This window comes from Perognathus longimembris, chromosome 18 (assembly GCF_023159225.1).
Source record: "Perognathus longimembris pacificus isolate PPM17 chromosome 18, ASM2315922v1, whole genome shotgun sequence".
Lineage (NCBI taxonomy): Eukaryota > Metazoa > Chordata > Mammalia > Rodentia > Heteromyidae > Perognathus > Perognathus longimembris.
In genome coordinates, this window is record NC_063178.1 from 1,807,751 (window position 1) to 1,832,647 (window position 24,897).

The window sequence follows — 24,897 nt, forward strand, 5'->3', positions numbered from 1 at the left end:
AAAGATGACCACAGTGCTTGCCTGTAATTCTAGGTACTGAGAGTTGCATTGTGGGAAAATCTTGGCTAAAGGCCAGTCTAGACAAAAGGCTTATGAAACTCATCTCAACCAATGGCTGTACACAGTGACCCATACCTGTCATTCTGACTGCATGGGACGCATAAATAGACTATGGAGGCCCAGACAAGCCTGGGCAAAAAGACTCTATCTCAAAAATCAGCAAAACAAAAAGGTGCTGGAGGTATAGCTTAAGCAGTAGAGTGTTTGCCTAGAAAGTACAAATAAACCAAGCAATTCAAACCCTATTACAGCCAAAAAAAAAAAAAAGACCACACAAATATTAGTTACATGAAAATTAAAGGTAAAACAGACTTAAGAAAAATCTCACTAGTAATCACAGGAGAGTATATTAATAACAAACAGACAAAATTGTGAATCAAAATGGCAAAGTTAGTAAAGACAAATCTAACAAGAACTGGGAAAATAGTCCATGGGAGTTCTTTCTAGGAAGACACTGTTCAGTAACTATTACAGTTTTAGCAGTTTACACATACTAATTTTAGTATGTGTAACTTCAGCCTATTTCTCAGAAACAGAAATACTAGGATAACATGCACATACAAAAGATAATCCAATCTACCACATATCAGTTACAAAATGAAAAAAAAAAACATGAGAAAATAAAATACTGTTCATCAGCTATTATGACATACAATTCAGGTGAAAAAACTCCTCTGCTATCAACCAGTATGACTAAAGCTACTAAACTCCACACTTAGAAAATGGTTAAGACAGAGAAAGAAGAAATTTTTGTAAGACATACTTAGAAATTTAAAAAGCTAGAAAACTAATTGCATATAATATATATTAAAAGTTTCTAATTATATATACACATGTAGGTTGTTAAATTTTTAAGCTCTAGAAAAGCAACATAATAGTAATAACATGTATGGCATTAGAGAAATGATTTGAGGAAATTTAGCTAAAGTTTTACAGAATTAATTTTAAGAGAGTCTGTTTTCTTACCTACAGTGTACCAACTTGCATCTGTTAATTTATTGATAACAGCTTCCTGATATGCACCATCAACATTCTTCACTTCCACAATAGCTCCCACCTAAAATATTTTAAAATGTTAGAATTTTGTAAAGATAAACAGAAAAAAAGCTAGCAAAAAAAAAATGAATGAATGCTAGAAAAAGAATGAGAGTGCATTCAATTTGTTGCTCAAAAGGCCAGGAGTTTTCTCCACCAATGCTTTTGTACCATCAGTGAAAATGTTGACAGTCAGTGGAATAGGGAAATAGTATCTTAAGTATTGTTCTGAAAACTTTTGCCCTTACAACCCTAAAGTCTTTTCACTGCATGTGAAATTGGCTGTCCTTGCACTATAGTCCACTATTCTTTCAAGGAAGCAGAGGGACAATGTAAAAGAAGTTTGAAGCTCTACAAACAAATGTCATTTATAATATTTTCCTCCTGATAGTAACACTATGTTTTTTACAGTATTAATAACAACGAAGGTGCTCATTGTGTTAGATTCACACAATGCCCAAAAGGTTAGGGAAGGAAACCCCAGGAAATTAACAGAACCATTAAATTAATCAGTAAATACACACTATGATTTTTTTACTCAATATTCAAATGGCCTAGGTGTTATTTTCATCTAAATTTACAATTGAAAATGTAATGAGATTAAATAATCCTTTTTTGTGATTTATTTCCGCTAAGAGAAACATACAATACTGACACTATTGATGAAAAATTATACTAGGGAACAATTCAGATTCTATACACACACACACCAACCTACAGACAACAAAAATGTTTGAAAACTCTATATGCCAAGAGTTATGGTTCAACATCTGTAATCTCGGCTACTTAGGAGACAGATACCAAAGGCCAGCTAGAGCAAAAAAATCAGTTAAGATTCATCAAGCCAATAAGGCAGGCATGTTACCACAAATCTGTTATCCCAGCTACACAGGAAGTTGTAATAAGTAAGAGGATGGAGATCTGAGACTGGTCCCAGACCTCTCTTTCCTGAAAATTCCACAAAACCCTGAGGCTTTACCTGAAAAATAACAAAAGCTTAAAAACAAAGAAAATCTTGGGGTGTGGCCCAAATGGTAGAGAACAAAAACAAGGTCTGACGCCCAAACCAAGTACGACAAACAACTTAAAACCAAATCATAGTACACAACGTCAAAGTCAAACCTCTTTAGCCCTAACCACATACAAAAAGGCTTAAATAAGAAAAAAAAAGGCTGGGAATGTGGCTTAATAGTAAAGTACCTGCCTAGCATGCTTGAAGCTCTGGATTAGATTACTTAGTACCACATACGCAAAGAAAAGCCAGAAGTGGTGCTGTGCAAAAGAGCTCAGGGACAGTGTCCAGGCCCTGAGTTCAAGCCCCAGGACTGGCAAAAAAAAAAAGCTAGGCTCCAGTGGCTTATGCCTGTAATTCTGGCTACTCAGGAATCTGAGATCATGGTTTAAAGCCAGCCTGAGCAGTAAAGTCTGTGAGACACTTATCTTCAATTAAACTATGAACACCAGACAGAATTTTGTAGAACGTACTAAATGCTAAATAAATGGTGGCTAAAGTAATCTGAAAACTGTACATATTTTTTCTTTTTGTGACAGCAGGTGGTAAACATGCACATGAAATATTTGAAGATACTTGTAAAATAGAAATGACAGGCAATTATTTTTCAAGGCAAGAGTAAAACTAAACACACACACACACACATACCTTTGTTTCAGTCTTCCACAGTGCCTAACATATTCAAAACACAAATCTTGGAGGAGGCTCAATTAAAACTTTGAAAATTCAAAAGTTAAAACTGGCAGGTTGCCAGGTGCCAGTGGCTCACACCTTGTAATACTAGCTACTCAGGAGGCTGAGATCTGGAGATCGTGGTTTGACGCCAACCTGGGCAGGAATGTCCTTGAGAGTCTTATCCTCCAATTACCACCAAAAAAAGGGGAGTGGCTGAGCACTAGCCTTGAGACAGTACTCAAACACTTAAGTAACAGTAATCAAGTTTTCCTTTAACATTCATTTCATTACTAAACACTGTTAGGTCTAAACCAATTTTTTCTATTGGTCTTTTTTGATAAAATTATGTATTTCTTTTATTAACTCAGTAACAAATTCATTTAAAAAGTAATGACAAAGCACTAATAAATGAATTACCTTTAGTGGTCCCTTTATGTGATCATCCTGAACTTCCACTGTTGAAGAATCATGTCTAAAGGTCACCTAGAAATTATAAATTTAATTAGCCACCAAGAACATAAGCAACATAAGTACACCCAAATACTAATTATTTATTTTTACTGTAACTAACAACTGGCCTAATATAAAGATGGTCCTGATGTGCTTAGGCACATTAACCAAAAAATGATTTAACCAGACAACTAACTAAACTGTGTCTTTTTAAAAACAGAAGTATCAAAATGACATATCTAAATTACTCCATGTTCCACTCATCACACTTTATTCAAATCTATTAGCAATTAGTTCTGTTGTATAACTTTTCCTAAAAAATGAGCTAAGAGTAGATGTAGATATCTTAAGGACTACATCATTTTGTGGAAGCTAATGGAATAACCAATAGCACAAATTTTTATTCTTCCTTTGTTTTTTGGCATATAGTCTCTGTGTACATCCTAGGCTGGCTTCGAACTCTTCATCTCCCTGCTTTATCTTCCCACATACCAGAATTACTAGCAGCCTCAACTATTTTCTTACAACTAAACATTTGGGGCTGGGACTATGGCCTAGTGGCAAGAGTGCTTGCCTCGTATACATGAAGCCCTGGGTTCGATTCCCCAGCACCACATATACAGAAAACGGCCAGAAGTGGCGCTGTGGCTCAAGTGGCAGAGTGCTAGCCTTGAGCAAAGAGAAGCCAGGGACAGTACTCAGGCCCTGAGTCCAAGCCCCAGGACTGGCTAAATAAATAAATAAAAATAAATTAAAAAAAAAACTAAACAACATTTAATCTTCAGGGCTAAGGATGGTACACGGTGGAAGGCTTAGTGGTAGAGTGCTTCATCATTGAAGGAAGAAAAGAAAAATCTTCACAATTCTATATTAAGAAGGCATGATTATTCTCATTTTGTTGGTAAGAAAACCAAGGCATAGAAGCATGTAACTGGTCAAGGATCAGAGCAGCATTACTTGGTAAAGCTGAAATTCAAACACTGCAATCTAGCTTCAGAAATTTACTTTATAATCCATTCTACAGAATGGGAAATGGACATGAAGACAGTAAATTCAAATAAAAAAAATCCAAATTTAATGAGCTGAGTTGATTAGGCATAGAAGGCAGAGGTTGGGAGGATCACATCACAGGTTGACGCCATCCTCGTTACCTGAGGCTCCACCTGCGTCAGTAAACTAGTGGGGTATGGTGGTAGGAGCCTGTCACATCACCTCCACTGGAGGTGTAAACAGGAGGACAGTATCCCAGGCTGACCTGGGCATAAAATGAAACCCTACCTGCAAGGCAAGGCTCAAGTGATGAGGAGGCCTGCATTCAGTCTGCTTCACCACCAAAAACAATTTTTAAAATGATATTAAGAAAAACAGTACAAACAAAAGAAAACAAAATTTAATTATCTGGCAAAAAAAAAGCATGATAGCTTTCAATATTTAGCTCAGAAAAAAATTGTTTTCTCTACACAAGACAAAAGCATTCTTACAAGGATCCAACCAATGAATAAACTCTTATCGGACTTACATAGTTCTTATCATTTTAGGTAAAAGGCATACTCATGAGCCAAAAGAAGCTTGCCCCCACAGCACCCCAGGCATTTCCACAAAAGCACGACCACATTTAAATCCCGTGTGGCAGCACCTGTCTCCTTCAGCTAAACTTTCAGCCACTTGCAAACGGTAACTTGGTCCTTACACTCATAGTGTCAAGATCTTTATATAACACGCCTAGCAAATAAATACTCGCACAAATGAAAACTAGTAGTGAAGAAATCAATCCACAAGTCTGTTTAAAATGTATTCACTTTTGCTGGGCGCCAGTGGCTCATGACTATAATCCTAGCTACCCAAGATGCTGAGATCTAAGGATGCAGGTTTGAAAATAGCCAGGCCAGGAAAGTCCAGGATATTCTTCTCTCCAATTAATCACCAAGAGGCTCAAATGGTAAAATGCTAGTCTTCAGCAAAAAAGCTTAGGGACAGCGCCTAGGCCCTGAATTCAAGCCCCAGTACCAGTAAACACACAAAAAAGAATAATAACTAGATGTACCTCATTCCATCATTGTCTAGGGAATCCATCAATTTTAAGTGGCATTCCAATTTCATGGATAAATTGGATGAGGATATCTTAAAATTTAATAACCGTTTTGCTATAATGGCCCCAATTTCCTTAAATTAGAGAGTCAAACAATAATTTTTAAGGTTCTCTCCAGCACTAAAACACTAACAATACAAAGAATACCATTGTTTATATAGTGAACTGGCATTCAAAAAAAGTCAACTACAATAATCAAATCTTATTCCAATTAACTGAAATAAACAATTCTTTGGGAGCATTTCTACAACCATTACTCCTAGAAACTAACACCAATAATACAAGGAATACCAAGTTTATATAGTGAAATGGCATTCAAAAAATCAATTATAATAATCAAATCTTACTCCAATGAACTGAAATAAAGGATTCTTGGGGGGAATTCTACAATCATTACTCCTGGAAACTCACTGTGCACCCAATGTCAAATACAATTTACAAACATCTATACATACTGTACCTTGACTTTGACAAGTCTTTTTGCTGTCTTGATTTTGGCTTCACAAAAGGCGCCTCGGTATTTGGCACTTACATCTGTGCCCACTGTCAAATAGGGAGGCTCATCAAGGGCCTAAAAATGCAAAGAAATAATTTCATTAGACTGCCTAATTCCCATAATCAAACCTCAGAATAATAGATCTAATGCTGTTATAGCTATGAAAGTTGTAGTAATGCAGATTGTGCTTTTCAACAAGTCAACTTACAAAATATAAGTTCAAAACAGTAAAATGTTTATCGTGTAAAATACAAAGGCATCCTTTTTTCTTTATTGCCTTTAAGTGGCTGTACAAAGGAGTTGCCATTTAACAAAACAAATACAAGGCATCTTATTTTGTTTTTGTTTTTTTTGTTCCCTCACGGGGAACAGAACCCGGGCTGTAGTGGTGAGAACAATGCATCTTGATCAATGTTACCCCTTTCAAAATTCTCACCCATCCCTCCCCACTCACCTTTTTCCCTTTTTCTTTTTTTTTTCCCATTTTAATTTTCCCTTACTTAACACTTTGTGAAACAAAGGCATTCTTTTCCTATTAAACACATGATCCTTGGGCTCACTAACAAGAAGACCTTTTCATGTATGGACCCAGGTACCCATTCACTCATTTATTCAACAAAATATTTATTATTACAGGCTACTTATAAAGAAATGGTCCATTTGCTAGACAGCAAATCTTTACAACTCAATGTTTGAAAGAACATCAATTGTAATATTTAAGCTCTATCTTGGCTGCTTGCCATCCAAATTCAAAATAGCTCTATTTCTATAGACAATCCTAAGGTAGTATTAAAAGAAAGAAAATATGTATTCAAATTACTGGTGAAAACCATTTGAAGAAATCCAATCTGAGCCGTTTCAAACTACTGAGGCAAAACATTCAAATGCCTTCCTCTGAGTTTACTGTATACTCTTCCACCTTAAATAATACTTATATTTCCTCACTATGGCTTAGTTTTTAATAGTCCTAACCCAGCTCTTGGAATTTTTTCACAGTAACATTTCATTAGGATCTAATATTTCTAAAGAGTTCTCCTACTTGTACCAGTTTCATAACCAAAAGAAGGTTATATAAGCAATTTTTCTCAATTGTTTCACAAGAAATACTAGTAATATCCCAAGATGCTCCACCAAGGAGGAGGCAAGAATTTGGAATTAAACCAATCCTCTCCTTATCTTTAAAAAATTATTATCCATGTTTGCATGTATACAAATACATATATATATACAGCTATTTAAGCTATGGGTTTGTGTGTATGTGAAGAAATTCTTTAAAATATTATTTCCCTTATTCAATTCACACACTGAGTAATAATGTTGAACTCTAGTACAAGAGTTAGTATTAAGACTCTCAGGAATACTTGGCTGAATAGCACAATTGTTTAGTATGATAAGAAAACCATCAAGACTATACACTTGTTGTAAGTCTAATGTACTTTTGTCCAAACTAAAAGTACATAAGGAATTGTATTGGGAATTAGCTAGACACCAGTGGCTCAAGTGGTAAAACACCAATCTTGAGCTGAAAAGCTCAGGGACATTGCCCAGGCCCAAGTTCAAGTCCCATGACAGACAAAAAAACAAAAGGAATTAGCTAAGATTCCTTTGATCAACACTAGTACTGAGGATTTGTTTATCTAATAAAGCCAAATACAAAAAAAAATCTTCTTACCTTACCTTTTTGCTCTGATTCTGTGATTTTGGTCAATAACACAGACCATCTCAAAGGTTAAAATAAGATGTTTTTAAACAGCACCTCCATACCACAAGAGAATTTAAACTACAAAATTACTATCCCTTTGTTTAGCAAATAGAACAGCTTTCTAGTTGCCAGGCAACAGCTACTTCACAGTTATCCTGCACTGCTTAAACAATTAGTTTTCTAGTGAATTTACCAAATGATCTAACTAGTACCTAATAATCATTGATTTCCAAGGGAACTCTGAAATGCATAAGCAATTTTCAATTTAGCTATTGGTAGATAAAAAAAAAATCCTTCAAGTTAACAAATGCCAGTCAAGTATAAAGTGCATAAACAAATCAACAGCAATCTCTAATGTTCTTCTACTACACCAAATGCACGTTTGAGAGAGAAAAAAAACAACAGCTAATTATTCAAATGGCTGGCTAACCTGAAACCATCTCCAAAATACTCAAATTCAAATATTTGTGTGTGTGTGTGTGTGGCACATATGCACACGTATGCAAATACTGGGGCTTGAATTCAGGACCTGCGTACTTACTGTCCCTGAGTTTTTGTGCTCAAGGCTAGTGCTCTACCACTGGAGCCCAGCTCCACTTCAGCTCATAGATTTTCCCGCCCAGGATGACTTCAAATCAGGATCCTCAGACCTCACCTTCTGAGTAGCTAGGATTACAGGTGTGAGTCACAGGAGCCCAAAAGCAAACCACAGTATTTTATTGAGGTAGTTTCTTTGTATAACTATTTGTTTAAAAATCCATCAACTAACTTGACCCACAATATGTATAAATATCCTTAAGTCATAGAATTCGTTCTAATTTCACACCTCTACTGCATTAAAAAGTCTTTTGATAACCAGCGCTATAGTACTTACTACTACATGCACTGACTTGGTCCCAAACATACATTTTGTTAGGATGACCTTGCAAGTGTTTTGGGTTCTTTTGATAGTGCTAGGGATTCAACCCAGGGCCTCATATGAGCCCTACTATTGAACTCTATATATCTGCCCCTCTTTACTGTATTTTAATGATTTCTGTTATCTAAAATGATAACCTAAAAAGCAGATGTAGTGGTTTGTTCAGCTTTGTATGCCCTTGTCCTAAATAGCACCTACACAAAAAGGAAATATTTATTATACCAAAGACATTAGATGTTAGTTAAGCACTGCTAAATGAGGTTTCTCTTAAGCAGAAAAATACTTACATTTAAAAACACCATCTATTGGAAGGCACCTTATATTGGGATGTAAAAATTATGAGCTCTGAATGAACACATGAATTCAAACCAAGGTCCATATAACTTAAAGCTGTATGACCCTTGGGACAAATTATTTAACTTCTCTGGTCTAATTTCACATTTGTAAGATAAGGGTGATGATAGTAAAATATATATTCATGCATTATATACTACACACTATTTAAATATAATGTATGTTAAGTAAAATACATTATAAAATGTGAACTGTTACATATATGTAAATGCTAATGTAAAATGTTGAACAATAGCTGATGTGATAAACACTCAGAGAATGTCTGCCTTAACTTTTTACAATTCTTTTTAGAACAAATTTGTGTTTAGCAGTTAGATGATGTAGAAATAAGTAACAAAAGCAGGTGCTATTAGTCTCAGGAATACAAGACTAGAGAGAACGAAAATACAAGGAGGATCTAGCAGTACAAGTCCACAAGTAGCAATTTGTTTGACCAGGCCAGATGGCTCTTCAAATACTCTGGAGAAATGTTTTCTGGAATCTCAAGCTCCTGAAAAATACTTTTATCACAGTGCTAGAATCAGAATAGATGATGTGAGTATGGCAGAAAGATAATCCCCACTAACTACGTCAACTCATTTAAATGTATTATAGGAAAGGTCCTTTGAGAAGACTTTGGCAAAGAAGAAACATCTTTGCTTTCAATGTAAACAAGAAAAAAATACAGAAATAGAAAGCTAAGACTTCTCTGTGCAGGAGTTTACAGCAGTCTTGAGGCTGCTCATCTCAGAGAAATGTGCTTGAAAGGCTGGCCCTGGAAGTTGACAGGAACATGGATTTCTGAAGGATTCCCACCATTCATTGGTAAGACTGACTCACTAATATGGTTTATGCTGAACACCTGCTTCCGTTCTCAGAGTCTGGAATTTGGACATGTGCAAGGCACTGGATGGCAACACCCATGTTGAATCTTTAATAGGCATTCCTCAGTTAGCAACAATTCACTTGCACTGCCACAGTTTCTGGCTGGGGCAATTAAGTGTGTCAGGGGTGACCCTAGGGAGAAATATGCATCTGGTTTACTCTCAGACCTCGCCCTATACGCTTTTTCTTCCTGCTGGTGAGGTTTTGTACCGTCTTGTTGCAATAAAGCAATTATAAATGCAGCATACATATATTGAGTCCCAGTCATCTTAGCAAATTACAAGGACGTTAGGGAACTGAGATATGCTATACTGCTTCTATCATGTATGAGCACTTTCAGTGTCACATTCCAGGATAAAAACACTGCCAACACCATCAAATTTGGCATGTCCATATAACGCTTACTACATGCATTAATCAAATACTACTTCCATTTCTTATTGTTTTTAACATACCCAATAAACCTAAACTGAATCACATATAAAATCCCTGGATAGTAAAGATCAGGACACACACACCACTAAGGGAAATTGATGTACTGTTTCACAACATGAAATGCCTTTTGGGTAGAGACTATCAAGAGAAAATGATTAAAATCTACAGGGCTGGGGATATAGCCTAGTGGCAAGAGTGCCTGCCTCGGATACACGAGGCCCTAGGTTCGATTCCCCAGCACCACATATATAGAAAACGGCCAGAAGCGGCGCTGTGGCTCAAGTGGCAGAGTGCTAGCCTTGAGCGGGAAGAAGCCAGGGACAGTGCTCAGGCCCTGAGTCCAAGGCCCAGGACTGGCCAAAAAAAAAAAAAAAAAAAAATCTACAAATATAAGACCTACTTTGAGCATACTGGAGCATCATGATCTACTGTTCCTAGCTGAGACATGGAGTCCTAAGTAACTTCAAATTGTTATTTTATATATTAAGATATAAAAAACAGAGGAAAGGAGGGGACAAATCAGTGGTGGCTCATGCCACCAATTCTAGCTAACCAGGAGGCTGAGACCTTGAAGATCTATGTTCAAAGTCAGCACAATGAAAATTATTCATGAGATTCCATCTCCAATTAACCAGCAAAATACTAGACTGGAAGGGTAGCTCAAGTTGTGAAGCACCATCTGACCATTGTACAAAGGATATAGCAGGATGACAACACTCAAAACTACTGGCCAATTTTACAACAGTGAAAGCGAACCAGTCTGCCACGGTATGCCTCCTAAGGAAACATCAACAGAAGTCAGACAGCACCACCTATGAAAACTGCAGAGAGGATGCTGGGCACCAGTGATTCCACACCTGTAGCCTTACCTACTCAGGAGGCTGAGACCTGAAGATCAAGGGTTGAAATCGGGCAGACAACAAATCCTGGAGACTGTTATCTCCAATTAAACAACAAAAAGCCAGAAATGTAGGTGTGGCTCAGTGGCAAGAGGGCCAGCTTTTAGTGAAAAGGTAGAGGAGAGCATGGGGGGGGGGGGGGGTGTAGAGCTGAGTTCAAGCCCAGTACCGGTGTACAACTCATGCAAACACATCTTCTGGGACATAATAATGGAAAGGAATACTAGGTCTTGAGGCAAGAGATGCAAGTGAAGGAGCTAGTCTACACAGAGTTTGAACTTACCATTTTTCTCTATCAGTGGTAGAGGCCAGCAGCTCTATCCTACAGATTTTTGAGTTTCAACTACATCCAAGTCCAGCAAAAAGAGCTTTTCAAATGTATGGTACGAACAACCAGGGGAGCAAGGATGAAGCTTGATGTTTAGTAAAGCATGTGCTTTTTTGCACATAAGAAAACCTGGGTTCAAGGTTCAATCTCTAGCCAAGTAAAACAAAAACAGAAACTGGAAAGAACATGGCTTTACTGGATATCTTTTTATTGTCTCAAGAACATATTTATTTATTTATTTATTTGCCAGTCCTGGGGCTTGGACTCAGGGCCTGAGCATTGTCTCTGAGCTTCTTTTTGCTCAAGGCTAACACTCTACTGAGCCACAGCGCCACTTCTGGCTTTTTCTATAATATGTGGTACTGAGGAATCAAACCCAGGGTTTCATGCATGCTAGGCAAGCACTCTCTGGCTAAGCCACATTCCCAGCCCTTCCATTTGTTTTGAAACTCTATCTAGCAACTAAGAAGTAGGTGGTATGATCAGAAAGAAAGAAAGCTCTGATATCAGAATGAGTTCAAATTCAAGTTCTACTATTTTCTTATATCTGTTCTCATCACATTTTCATAAAGATCAAGTAAGATATTTGTGCTTAGTAAACATAGCACCTACAAACTCGTTCTCAACTACTTTTGGCTATCTTTACCTTTAGCATTAAAATTACTACTAGATTTAGCTTACTCTGCCTTAAAGATGCTTTCAGGAGATATAAATGATTACTACAATGACACATTTTAATGTTATTTTTCTATGATAAATGCTCCCCACCCCATTTCACTTTACAAAATATTCCATACATGTAAAACAGCAACTGAGGGCAAAAATTCTAACTCGGAGCGCAGAGTTTTATAAAACCGATTTGATAGTGATGCACTTATGAAGACAATTATTTGTCCAGTACTTATTGCCTGCCAAAAAGAATGTTCTAGGGGCTATGATAGAATACGTATGTCATGTAGTAACAACACAGAGGAAGATCGGAATCAAGAAAGACCTTACAATCACAGAATTTTGTTATACCACCAGAATCAAATTACTGGTTACAACTCAAACCAGCAGTTACGCATGCAAATACGCCATGATGGAATCTACATAAACACAATGTCTCTCAAATACAGAACTGAAAAATCTCAATTACTTGGGTTTGTAGTAAGACAGAACTAGCAGATCTCTTTTCTTTTCCATCTATAACATCTACAAGATGACTTGGTGTTTATAGAAATGTTCTTGCTAAATTTATTCCAGAGACAGGAACAATATAGACGATACATACTTGTCCTTAAAATTCCCTTCTGCAAGGACTTGATAGTCATTTCTACAATATATTCCTTAACATCTTGCCTCCCAGCACTGCTTTCAAAGTTTTAAAACTTCCGTGCTAAACAAGAGGTGACAACACCAAGTAGACTTGAAAACACCAACTAGATTTATATAAACTAACAAATGTGACTTAAAACTACAATAACTCAAGACCTCCCTAAAAAACTGCAACCCTTTGGAAAGCCATACTAAGTAGAAAAGCCTAGTGCTTATAAATAGAGAGTTCTGCCAGGTGCTGGTGACTCATGCCTGTAATCCTAGCTACTCGGGAGGTTGAGATCTGAGTATTTCGGTCTGAAGCCAGCCAAGGCAGGAATGTTTGGGAGAGACTACAATTAGTCAACAAAAGGGTGAACGTGGTGGAGCTGTGGCTCAAATGGCAAAGTGCTACCCTTAAGCAAAAAAGCTCAGGGACAGCACCCAAGCCCTGAGTTCAAGCCCCAGCACTGGCAAAAAAAAAAAAAAAAGAGAGAGAGAGAGAGTTGTACTTTGCAGAAAAGATTCGGTCATGAAACAAATTAAGAATTAAGCAGCTTTCAACTATTTTTAATACTATACTATACATTATTACTATTTTCAACATGTAAAGGTCAAGAAAGACTGAATTCTAAAACAAAACCTTGCCTTTAGAGAATCAAGTGAAAAGTTAACAGCAATAGTGAAGCCTCACTTTCTAAGAGGTCCATAAGTAGTCACTGTTTTGCTTCCTGAGGTCAAGCTTAACTCCAGATCTTTATAAGCCACTGGAGTTCCCTTGAAGACTACCTGACCTCTCCTCACCTCTAGCCACAAACCAAGTTAGCAGATAGGACCAACCACAAAGCATCTGTTAATTGAGTGTATTCTACCTGCCTACACTGGCACAATTTCCATCTTAGCAAAATTCCTTTGTGGTAAACAGTAAATATCAATCCTATTTTACAGAGGGAGTTAAAAGGCCAATCATTTTGCTAAACTAAGAATAATACTCAAATGAAAGGCCTGTATCCTAATCCTCAAAATGTTACATTACCTAGCAAGAGAAAGTTTAAATTGCAGGTTCCCATCACGTGACATTGGAATGGGGAGAGCACACTGGATTATCTGGATGAGTGTATTGTAATCACAAACATCCTTAGTGATAATGGAGGTAGTCAGTGTCAAAATCAGAATACTAGGCTGCTGACGGAAAAAGCAGTAAGTTCATCTTCTAAAAGCTGGAAAAGATGAGGAAACCAACTCTCAAGAGCTGGATTAAGGAGCACATCTAGTAGCATCCATGTAGGGCTGCTGACCTCCAGACATGTAAAACAACAAGTCTGTTGTTTAAACAACAACCACATTTGTACTAACTTCTAGAGCAACAATAAGAAAGGAATACAGAGCCCAGTCCGGCAACCATTACGCAAAAAAGCAAACTTGCTAAATGGCTTTGTGAAAGATACAAGAAGTCATCCCTGTAATCTTAGCTACTTAAGTAAGAACAGTTCTCATAATTAATCAAAAGGACCAATGATCTTTATTATACTCACTCAAAGTCAAACTTTAACACTACTAACCACCTTTATATATACTCCTTTGGCAAGAAACCTTTAATAAGATTTATGATGATGCCAGTATTTTTCCAAGTAACAGACAATGACTAAGTATCTCTGGAAATTTTTCTAAAACCCACAATATTTTCCTATGTCAAATGTGTCTGAAACTTACAGCAACACATGCACAGTCTGTTAGAGAAAGGAAAAATTGCAATCACACATACAGTAGCAAATATCAAGTAGAACTGTAACGTTCTGTCCATTCAGGAAAACCCCAAGCTTACATACACAGAGCCTCATATGTACACACAATCTATACAGTCCATAGATGCTGTGCATTTATACAAATTTAACCAGAATATATGCAAAATACTCAGTGGTCAGGAAATAAATATTTACTGAGCACAATTTCTGGAAAATAAGATTCTAAAGTCACTAAGGAACACTACGGGAAAAAATGCTGAGTTTCTCAGTGGGTACTAGTGACTCATACCTGTAAATCCTCGATACTCAGGAAGCTGATAGCTGAAGGGCCAGTCTGAAGTAAGCCCAGGCAGAAAAAAAAGTACTCAAGACTTAACCTAGGCAAGGTGGCTCGTGCCCATAATCCTATAATCAGGAGGCTGAGATCTGAAGATGCAGTTCTAAGCCAGCTCGGGTAGGAAAGTCCATGAGATTATCTACAATTAGCCACCAGAAAAAGTGGTGCTGTGGTTCAAGTGGTAGAGAGGAGCTTTGACTGAAGAGCTCAGGGACAGTGTCCAGGCCCAGAGGTTCAAGTCCCACAACCCACCAAAACTCAAGACTCAGTCTCCAGCTAATCAGCAAAATGCCAGACTGGAGGCTGGCTCAAGTGACAGAGCTCCAGCCAAGAGTGGCAATGTGAGGTCCTAAGCTCAGATCCAACACACACACACACACACACACACACCCCCCACAGATAGTATAAAAGATAGGAGTAAGCTAAAGAATATGTGAACCAGATGGCTCACTCTTGTAATCCTATCTACTCAGGAGGCTGAGATCTAAAGATCACAGTTCAAAGCCAGCTTGAGCAGGAAAGTTCATGAGACTCATCTCTAATTTGTCACCAAGAAAGCCAGAAGTGAAGTTTCTGTGGCTGAAGGGATAGGGCACCAGCCAAGAAAGAGAGAGAGAGAGAGAGAGAGAGATATTCAAGCTCCAGGACTGGCAAAAAGAAAATTATTTTTTAACTAAAAAAAGGAGACAGGGAGACAGAGACACAGAGAGAGAGAGAGAGAGAGAGAGAGAGAGAGAGAGAGAGAGAGAGAGAGAGAGAGAGAGAGATTATCAGGGCATATCTTTTTCCTATAATCATATATAATGCTTTATTAATAATTACATATAAAAAGACATGGAAAGCTGCTGAATAACTATCCTACTTTCCAAATAGGAGGACACTGAGCGGTATTTGAAGATATCTGCAGCTACTGTAATGTGCTACAAAAACATATGTAATTTCTACTCCTGATGAATCATAGAAACAGTTGCTGTGGTTGTGGCCCTCATGCCTAACTGAAGAATACGATCACTTCAGTTTGAACATAAGTGAAAATAAAGATCTTTTTAAGATTTACATTTATAAAATGGATTCTAGCCAAAGATCCTAGGTTCAAAATTTCTAACTTAGATGATTTCATACAATACTGTACATGTAAGCTTTCTTATTGGCCAGTTATGAGGATAGAATTTTGCACAGAAGATTCAGCTCATCTTGCAAATGATGCTTCCTAACTTTTTCTTCAAATTTTATTTTTGCATTAAAGCATCTGTCTTGACACTCCAAAAATAAATACATAAGTTTCAGGCTCTGGATGATCCCTTAAATCATATCTTTTCAGGCAAGGTATGGTGGCTCAGAAGGTAAGGATCAGGAAAGCAGTTTGAGGTCAGCCTCTGGCAAAAAGTTAGCATGACTCCATCTCAACCAATTAGCCAAGAAAAGTAGTACCCTGTCATCCTAGCTGCACAGAATAGAGGCCTGCCCCAGACAAAAACAAAAAGATGCTAAATGAAAAGTGCCAGACACTGGTGGCTCACACCTGAGGAAGTGCCAGACTTTGAAGTCAGACCCCATTTTACCACGCGAACCCCACTTTACCACGTGAACCTGCGATAAGCAGGCCCTGTGGGCAAACCCAGGACAAGCTTATTAGGGCCCAGCCAGTCTAGAACTCTAACCGCTGGGAATGCTTAACTCTGACTGGCCCCAGAATGCCTCGAACCCTGAGCCAATCAGATTTGTGCCTGTGTCCTAATCTTGCTTGCTTGAACACCTGATTGTTGTAACTTTGTTTTTATAAGCCCTGTGTAATCACAGCTTGAGGCTTCCTCCTAATCTCCGCTGTGTCGGTGGGTAGGACTAGGACAAGGGCCGAGTTGCAGCTCGCTTGAATAAAGCCTTGCCTTGCTTTTGCATTTCGGACCATCTGAGTCTCGGTGGCCTTCTTGGTGGTCGTCTCGGGACTTGGCACAACACTGAAATACTCAGAAGGCTAAGATCCAGCGGCCAACACAGGCAAAAGGTCTGCAAGACTCCATCTCCAAAGCCAGAATGGAGGCATAGCTTAAATGGCAGAGTGCCACCTGAGCAAGCAAGAGTAAGACCTGAGTTTAAACCATGTTGCCATCAAAATAGTAATAATAATAATAATAAGTTTTTACAAGTTAAGTTACTTGAAACTACCCACTCACTGTCAATACAGAAAGATTATATGTGGAATTATTTTCAACTGGGTGGGAAAAAAAAGCTGCACATCCTTCAGGAAAAGTATTTGTAACATAGGAGACTTAGGTCCAAAAAAGTAATTAACACCCTCCCACCCATCATGGGGCTCAAACTCTGGGTCTGGGCACTGTCCTTGAGCTCTTCAGCTCAAGAATGGCACTCTAGGGCTGGGAATATGGCCTAGTGGCAAAAGTGCTTGCCTCCTACACATGAAGCTCTAGGTTCGATTCCCCAGCACCACATATATGGAAAATGGCCAGAAGGGGCGCTGTGGCTCAGGTGGCAGAGTGCTAGCCTTGAGCGGGAAGAAGCCAGGGACAGTGCTCAGGCCCTGAGTCCAAGGCCCAGGACTGGCCAAAAAAAAAAAAAAAAAAGAATGGCACTCCACCACTTGAGCCACAGCACTACTTCCTTTTTTTTTCTGGTGGTTAATTGTAGGTAAGGATCTCACGGACTCTCTTGCCTTGTCTGGCTTTGAACATTGATCTTCAGATCTCAGCCTCTCGAGTAGCTAGGATTACAGGCGTGAGCCACCAGTGCCCAGCTCAAGGTATAGTTTTTAAGAGAAGCCAACCAGGGGCTGGGAATAGGGCCTAGTGGTAAGAGTGGGCCTCATATACACGAAGGCCAGGGTTCGATTCCCCAACACCACTTATGTAGAAAACGGCCAGAAGGGGCACTGTGGTTCAAGTGGCAGAGTGCTAGCCTTGAGCAAAAAGAAGCCAGGGACAGTGCTCAGGCCCTGAGTCCAAGCCCCAGGACTGAAAAAAAAAAAAGAAGCCAACCAGATTTTAATTCTTTCTGGATAGATACTATTCTTCTACCATTACTCCGAAGCTCTAAATCCACAGAGCTAAATGACTTCAATACTCTCTTCTGCCACCATGGACCAGTATTTCAATTCAAAATACCTTATAGCAATGTAGCCTGAGGATTCATTTTTACCTATTCTAAACTGGAAGCACTTCAAAGACTTTACACTGCCTTCTACTATATATGACACAAACTTTCAATCTAGCAAAGGTTTCCCCAAGACATAAATCCACTGTAGTTCATTTAATATATTTTCATATACAAAAGAATGCATAACACCAAAAATGCAAGTAAATTAGCTTCAAAACAGTTTTCTTCAAAAGTAAGCAAAAGGTTTCTAAACTATACTCACTATCCAAAAAAGACACAAAAAGATCTCTAAATGGCAACAACTTCCTTATTTCTAATAAGTAGCAGAGTATAACACATGCCAGTGGGCAAATCACTCAACATCTTTGCATCTGTTTCTTCAACCATAAAATTGGAAAATGCTGCTGACCTGCCTCAAAGGGACACTGTGAGAAAAAAACTACTATAAAAATTATAAATTAGTGGGCTGTGAATGTGGCTCAGTGGTAGAGCGCTTGCCTAGCATGCATCAAGTACTGGGTTTGATTCCTCAGTACCACATGAACAGAAGAGGCTAGAAGTGGCGCTATGGCTCAAGTGGTAGAGTGCTAGCCTTGAGCAAAAAGAAGCCAGGGACAGTGCTCAGGCCCTAAATTCAAGCCCCAGGACTGGCAAAAAAATTTTTTTAATTAAAATTATGACAATCTAATACACCAATCAAAAAACATGTAATTGTAATGTTAAAATAATTTCTTAGAAACCACACAGTCTATCCCTGAGCTCGGTCTATCTTCTGGGGTCTATCTGCACTGGTCTGTCCCAAAATTACCCTCCAATAAATGCTTCTAGGCATTCAAGATCGTGCTCATGTTATGTTAGCTCTTTACCATGAAGCTATATTCCCAGCACCACTACCTCCCTTTTTAAAAATTTATTTTTCTTTTTCTTTTTTGCCAGTCCTGGGGCTCAAATTCAGGACCTGGGCACTGTCCCTGCACCTCAAGGCTAGTGCATGACCACCTGAGCCACAGCACCACTTCTAGCTTTTTCTGAGTAGTTTAATGGAGATAAGAGTTTTCTACATGAGCTGGCTTCTAACCGCAATCCTCAGATCTCAGCCTCCTGAGTAGCTAGAATTACAGGCATGAGCCACCAGTGCCAAGTTCTCCCTTTAAATTTTTTTTATTGTTATATAAAGGTGATGTACAGAGGGGGTTACAATTACTAAGCCAGGTAATGTATTTCTTTTGTTGGTGGTGGTGGTGATAGAACTTTAATTCAGGGCCTGGGCACTGTCCATGAGCTTTTCTGCTTAAGACTAGTCCTCTACTACTTTGAGCCACAGCGCCACTTCCTGGTTTTCTGGTGGTTAATTGGAGACAAGTCTCCTGCCCAGGCTGGCTTCAAACTGAAATCCTAAAATCTCAGACTCTTGAGTGGCTAGGATTACAGGCGTAAGCAACCAGTAAGCAACCAGCTACAAGTACATTTCTTTTTTTCTCTTTTTTTGCCAGTCCTGGAGCTTGAACTCAGGACAGTGCTCAGGAGCACTGTCCTTGGCTTCTTTTTGCTCAAGGCTAGCCCTCTACCACATGAGCCACAGCTCCACTTCTGGCTTTTTTTTATATATGTGGTGCTGAGGAATCGAACCCAGGGCTTCATGTATATGAGGCAAGCAATCTACCACTAGGCCAAATTCCCAGCCCTCGAGTGCATTTCTTTTTGGACAATGTCACCCCTTCCCTAACTCTCTCCTAGTTTTACCCTCCCATCCTCACACACAAGTTGTATAGTTCATGTTCAACAGAGTGTCTGGTGAGTAGCACTGCTGCATTTGTTCCACCCTTTGTCCCTTCATTTCTGTGCCCCCCTGACCTTCCTCCCAAAGACAGATAAATGAACAAATAAGACAAAAGCAAACAAAAACAACAAAGGAAAAAAAGCTCTTGTCTCCACTTCCTGGAGTTCATTCCAAAACATGTTCTTTTATCTATGTTCAGAGGCACATGGGTATTTGCACCTTTGTGGTCCTCCCCTAAGAGCATCCTCCTTTGGTCTCACTATATGTAAATGTCTAGAGTCCTGTGTAACTTATCATGTCCTGGGGTATTTTGGATCTAACTTCTGCAAATAAGAGAAAACATGGGCCATTTGTCTCTCTGTGCTTGGCTTACCTCTCTTAAAATGACTTGTTCTAGGTCCATCCATTTCCCTACAAATGACATAGTATTATTCTTTCTAATGGCTGTGTACCTGAGCTTTTTGCTGGTCTTCTGATGGCTAATTGGAGATAAGAGTCTCATTCATGCTCCTGCCCCAGCTGCCTTCCAACTGTGATCCTCAGAGCTCAGCCTAGGATTACCACTGTGAGCCACCTGTGTCCAGCTCCTTCGGAGATCCAGGCTAGCCTCAAACTTGAGATCTTCCTGCTGCAACCTCCGAGTGATGGGATGAGCCACGTGGGCCATGATGCCAACCGACCTGACCACCTGACCTGCTTCAGAAGTGGCCCTTCAGCAAAAGACACCTTTTTCACTACCTCTCACAACTTTCCTTTCAGGAGCAACCTCATACAGTTAAGTTTCATTAACGGTAGCTATAAAAACAATTTATAAGGCTATAAGAAACTGTATAAACACGGTATAGTTACTGAAAAGCTATTTACCTCTTTAGTAATAATATCAGGCATTCAAATAAATTAACAATACTTACTAAACACCTAGAGAATGCAAAATACTGTTCTGAGGCCTCCAGAGACTTATTTACCAAAACTTAAAGAACAATAGTGACACTTGTATTGACAATTGCGTAGATGAGCTCAAACCCTAGTACCATCAAAATAAATAAAATATTTATAAATAATTTGGAAATAGGGAAAACGTTCAATGTAAATAAAAGCTTACTAAAAGCATCAAAAAAGAATGGCATAGATCTGCATGAGGCCAGGAGTAATAACACACACTTATAATCCCAACACTTAGGAGAATGAGGCAAAAGGATCAAAGCCAGCCCTGGGCTACACTGTGAGAACCTATCTCACACAGCAAACTAACACAGCACTGCAAAACTCACAACAAGAACATTCAAATACAAAACAGAGATGGGAAGCCAGGCCCTTGCTATTAATCTCAGTACTCCAGAGCTCCCGGGAGTTCAAGGCCATCTTCGGCTTCCAAACATCAAAAGGGAAAGGAAAAGGAAAGAGAAAAAGGAGGAAACGGAGAACAGGATAGAGGGAGATAGAAAGGAAGCAAGGAATGAAGGAAGAAAAAGGAAAGAGGGAAGGAAAGAAGAAAGGAAAGAAATGAGGATAGAGGTTGTAGCTCAATGGTAAAGCACTTGCACAAGGTTTTGAATTTGATCCCTAGCACCAAAAGCAAAGAAAAAAGGTCTTTTAGTGAGTTATTTGTACTTAAAAAACAAACTACTCTCAGATACAAAGTCCTGCCTCACTTTTAAGCTTTGACAGTGGCAGTGAACACTGGTTTTGACAGGGCCCCGAGCCCTCTTTTACTTGGTTCCCACTGCCAAATCCCAATAGTTACCTGATCAGCAGTGGGAGAAAATGTTTGCTCTACATAATCAAGGTTAGAAATGGATGCTTCTTACTCCCCAAAACAAAACAAAAAAACTCCAGTGGTTCATCTAATCCAGTAACAATCCTGTCAGTCTGGAAGAAAATACTTTTTCATTACAAAAATCTGCTGAGTAAGAGAGCAGTGTATTAGGAAAGAAGAAAAATTTTATTTGCTATGTTTCTGCACAGGTAAAGACAAAGATTAGAAATGAGAGAAAACAGTCCCTAAAATAAATCCTATTTTTTACCTTCCATGAACAATGTCTTGTAGAACTTAAAAAGAAAACAAAAGTAACAGGTTCTAACCTGAAACATTTCCTTCCCCCAAACTTTCAAGTGAACTTTTTCCAAAGATCCTATTTAAATGACTAGAACTTGTACATTCTTCCTAGAGAACTAGTAAAAGCTACAATTTAATAAGAACCTACTATATAAATGCTGGTATTACATTTAGTCACCCCAACAAACCCTTGAGATAAGTACAATCATTCTTCATATAAGGACACTAGCCTTCTTAAAAAGAAAACTGTGCCAGGCACCAGTAGCACACCCCTGTATCCATCCTAGTGACTCAGGAGGCTGAGATCTCAAGATTGCGGTTTGAAGCCATCCTGGGCAGGAAAATCCCTGTGAGACTCTTATCTTCAATTAACCACTCAAAAGCTGGAAATGGCGCTGTGGCTCAAATGGTAGAGAGCTAGCTTTGAGCAGAAAGAGGCTCAGGAACAGCAAGCACCCAGGCCCTGAGTTCAAGCCCTACATCTGACAAAAACTAGAAAGAAAATTGCACATAAACTACACATAGAGTTGCCACAATTAAATAAATCCCAGTCTTGATAGAAGAATCAACTCTACCAACTTATAAAATAAGCTCCTGCTAGAATAAGAGCTTTCACATACCACCCCAAAACCAAGCCAAGAATACACAGTACAAAGCACTTTCAATTTAGTATTTCACTTAATACTCAAAAAACCTTACTCAATAACAATTTTATCTCCATTACACACACACACACACACACACACACACACACACACGCCTGATGTCTATGCTCATCTCAAAAGCCTGTAATCCTAACTACTCAGGAGACAAAGCTCTGGAATCATGGTTCAAAGCCAATCCGGGCAGGAAAGTCCAAGAGACTCTTATCTCCAATTAACAACCAGAAAGCAAGAAGTGGTATTGTGGCTCGCTAGCCTTGAGAAAAAATTTTGCTCAGGGACAGTGCCCAGACACTGAATTCAAGTCCCATAACTGACAAAAAAAAAATTTTTAATTTAAAAGACAAGAATTCATTGAAAACTTTTCATTCTTTTTGCTTTTTTCTTATGTCCCTTGCTTCTATCAGTCAGGCTAAAATATAATGATTAGAATAGCAGGGGAAACATGAAGTAAAGTTTCTGTGTTTATTGAAGTTGAATTTAGATCTATTTTTACTTTCTGGCAAATTGTTTACTGTTTCATAAACTCACATTTTCTTCCTCAAACTTGAATGCTGGCTGTAGATTTTAATATGAAAATTACCACTTTTATGAAAGCCTATTAACCTTCTCTTCTCTTCTTTCTCTCTGTCTGGAACCAGAGCTTGAACCCAGGGCCTGGATGCTGTCACTGCTCATTTGCTCAATGCTAGTACTCTACCACTTGAGCCACAGCTCTACTTCCTGCCTGAGCTGGCTACAAACCCAATCCTCATATCTTAGTGTCCTGAGTAACTAAGATTATAAGCATGGGGCTGGGGATATGGCCTAGTGGCAAGAGTGCTTGCCTCATATACATGAGGCCCTGGGTTCGATTCCCCAGCACCACATATACAGAAAATGGCCAGAAGTGGCGCTGTGGCTCAAGTGGCAGAGTGCTAGCCTTGAGCAAGAAGAAGCCAGGGACAGTGCTCAGGCCCTGAGTCCAAGGCCCAGGACTGGCCAAAAAAAAAAGATTACAAGCATGAGACTTGAAAGTCTATCTTTATAGAAAACTTGAATGTCAGGATTCCTTGCACACTTCTGAGAGCAGAAATATCATTTTAATAACATAATTCCTCTTTAAATTAAATTAAACATACTGATTACTAGTTTAAGAGGTAACATACAATCACAGTTTTAAGTATATGAAAATACTTTAATTAAATGAAAATATTTCAATCATCTTCGGAACAAACTAGTCATAGTTCGTTTTGTTCAACACTCACTAGGTTTAAAAGAGACCAAACCAAGAAGGTAATATTGATATATTTCCCTCTGCCTTATACTGAAAAGTGATGCTTTGGCTGAGAGAGGGCATGGCTCAAGTGTAGAGTGATACTTTGCACTTAGGTAATCGACAAACTATTTTATTTATTTGTACTGCAAGTTTTACCCAAATCTAGGTCTTTCATAATCTATAAGTATAAAAAATGTGATCATGGTTCCAGTCACAGAATATTAATGATTACTTCTTTGGATGAAGAAGAACATCTCAAGAGATTCACTCATTTTGGTTTGCCACATCAGAAAGAAGGCAGCATGAGTTCTGGTCTTAAACAGTTCATTGCTTTCGCTGTAGATCAAGGTGGCTGCTGTCAAAATGGCCAAATCAAGGAACCCCAGAAACATGAAGCTGGTTGCCACGCTGGCATTGTGAAGAAAAGTACTAACTGTGGCACCTGAGATCATCCCTACAGCCATATGCTGGTGGTGGAGGCTCACGATTATCCTTGCAGAGTGACAGCTTCTACAGACAGGAAAATCATCAAGAGGTAAAAGATGAAGTAGCGTAGGAAAGTTTATACCTAAAATCATCTCTCACACACAATGCACTCTAAGGATATCTAAGACAAAAGTTGCCTTCAAAGACTTAAGTGCAGGTCAACAGGAAGTCAAGGTCAAGTTTGAAGAGAGGTATAAAGATGGGAAAGAACAAGTGATTTTGACAAATGTTTTTCCATTTTACGTTTCTTTTGTCAGTAACAATAAATTAGCCTAATAATAGCCTGCTGTATGTATCAACAAACTGGGAAAAGAAAATATTCACAGGGTCAGAGACACTGAGTGGTAGACAGGGACTAGAGAAAACTATTTTTACAAATCTGCATATGTGTATCATCTTCTCCTTCCCCTGCTTCCCCACTTCCCGTAATGGGGTTTAAACTCAGGGCCTCCAGCTTCCTAGGCAGGCACTCAGCCACTTACGCTACGGCTCCAGCCCACATTTATGATATCCTAAACATATCAAATGTGCTTGTTACCTTAAAAGAAAAAATGGGGCACTAGTGGCTCACACCTGTAATCCTAGCTCTTTTGGAAGGCAGACATCAGGAGGATTGCAATGCAAGGCCAGCCCAGACAAAAGTTCACAAGACACCCCGTAACTGAGTACGGTGGTACACACCTTTCTTCCCAGCTACATGGGAAGCACAAAGAGGAGCAGTAGATCTGTGGTTGCTAACGACGGTAGAGGAAGGGAGAAAGGAGAGCAACTGTAAAGGTAAGCAATTTTCTTTGTAAGCATTTTCTTTGAAAATGTTCGGGAGTTATTAGGTAGTAGTGATGGATATA

The 24,897-nt window shown here is 38.8% G+C and overlaps 1 protein-coding gene and 1 long non-coding RNA gene across 7 annotated transcripts in view; both read right to left on the bottom strand.

Annotated features, from left to right (window-relative positions):
- Positions 1–24,897, bottom strand: part of Arid4b (AT-rich interaction domain 4B) — a 102,330-nt gene that overhangs the window by 68,099 nt on the left and 9,334 nt on the right. For all 6 annotated transcript variants that reach the window (XM_048367711.1, XM_048367712.1, XM_048367714.1 and 3 more), the window contains exons 3-5: positions 5,782–5,892; positions 3,200–3,265; positions 1,027–1,117 (exon numbers count right to left, since the gene is read on the bottom strand). In XM_048367711.1, the coding sequence (XP_048223668.1) occupies positions 1,027–1,117; positions 3,200–3,265; positions 5,782–5,892 (268 nt within the window). The remainder of the gene's footprint in view (positions 1–1,026; positions 1,118–3,199; positions 3,266–5,781; positions 5,893–24,897) is intronic.
- LOC125367110 lies at positions 6,626–24,588 on the bottom strand. The gene is made up of 3 exons (XR_007213990.1): positions 23,613–24,588; positions 19,106–19,110; positions 6,626–6,636 (listed from the first exon to the last, which is right to left on the bottom strand). It is a non-coding gene; the product is annotated as an uncharacterized LOC125367110 (long non-coding RNA).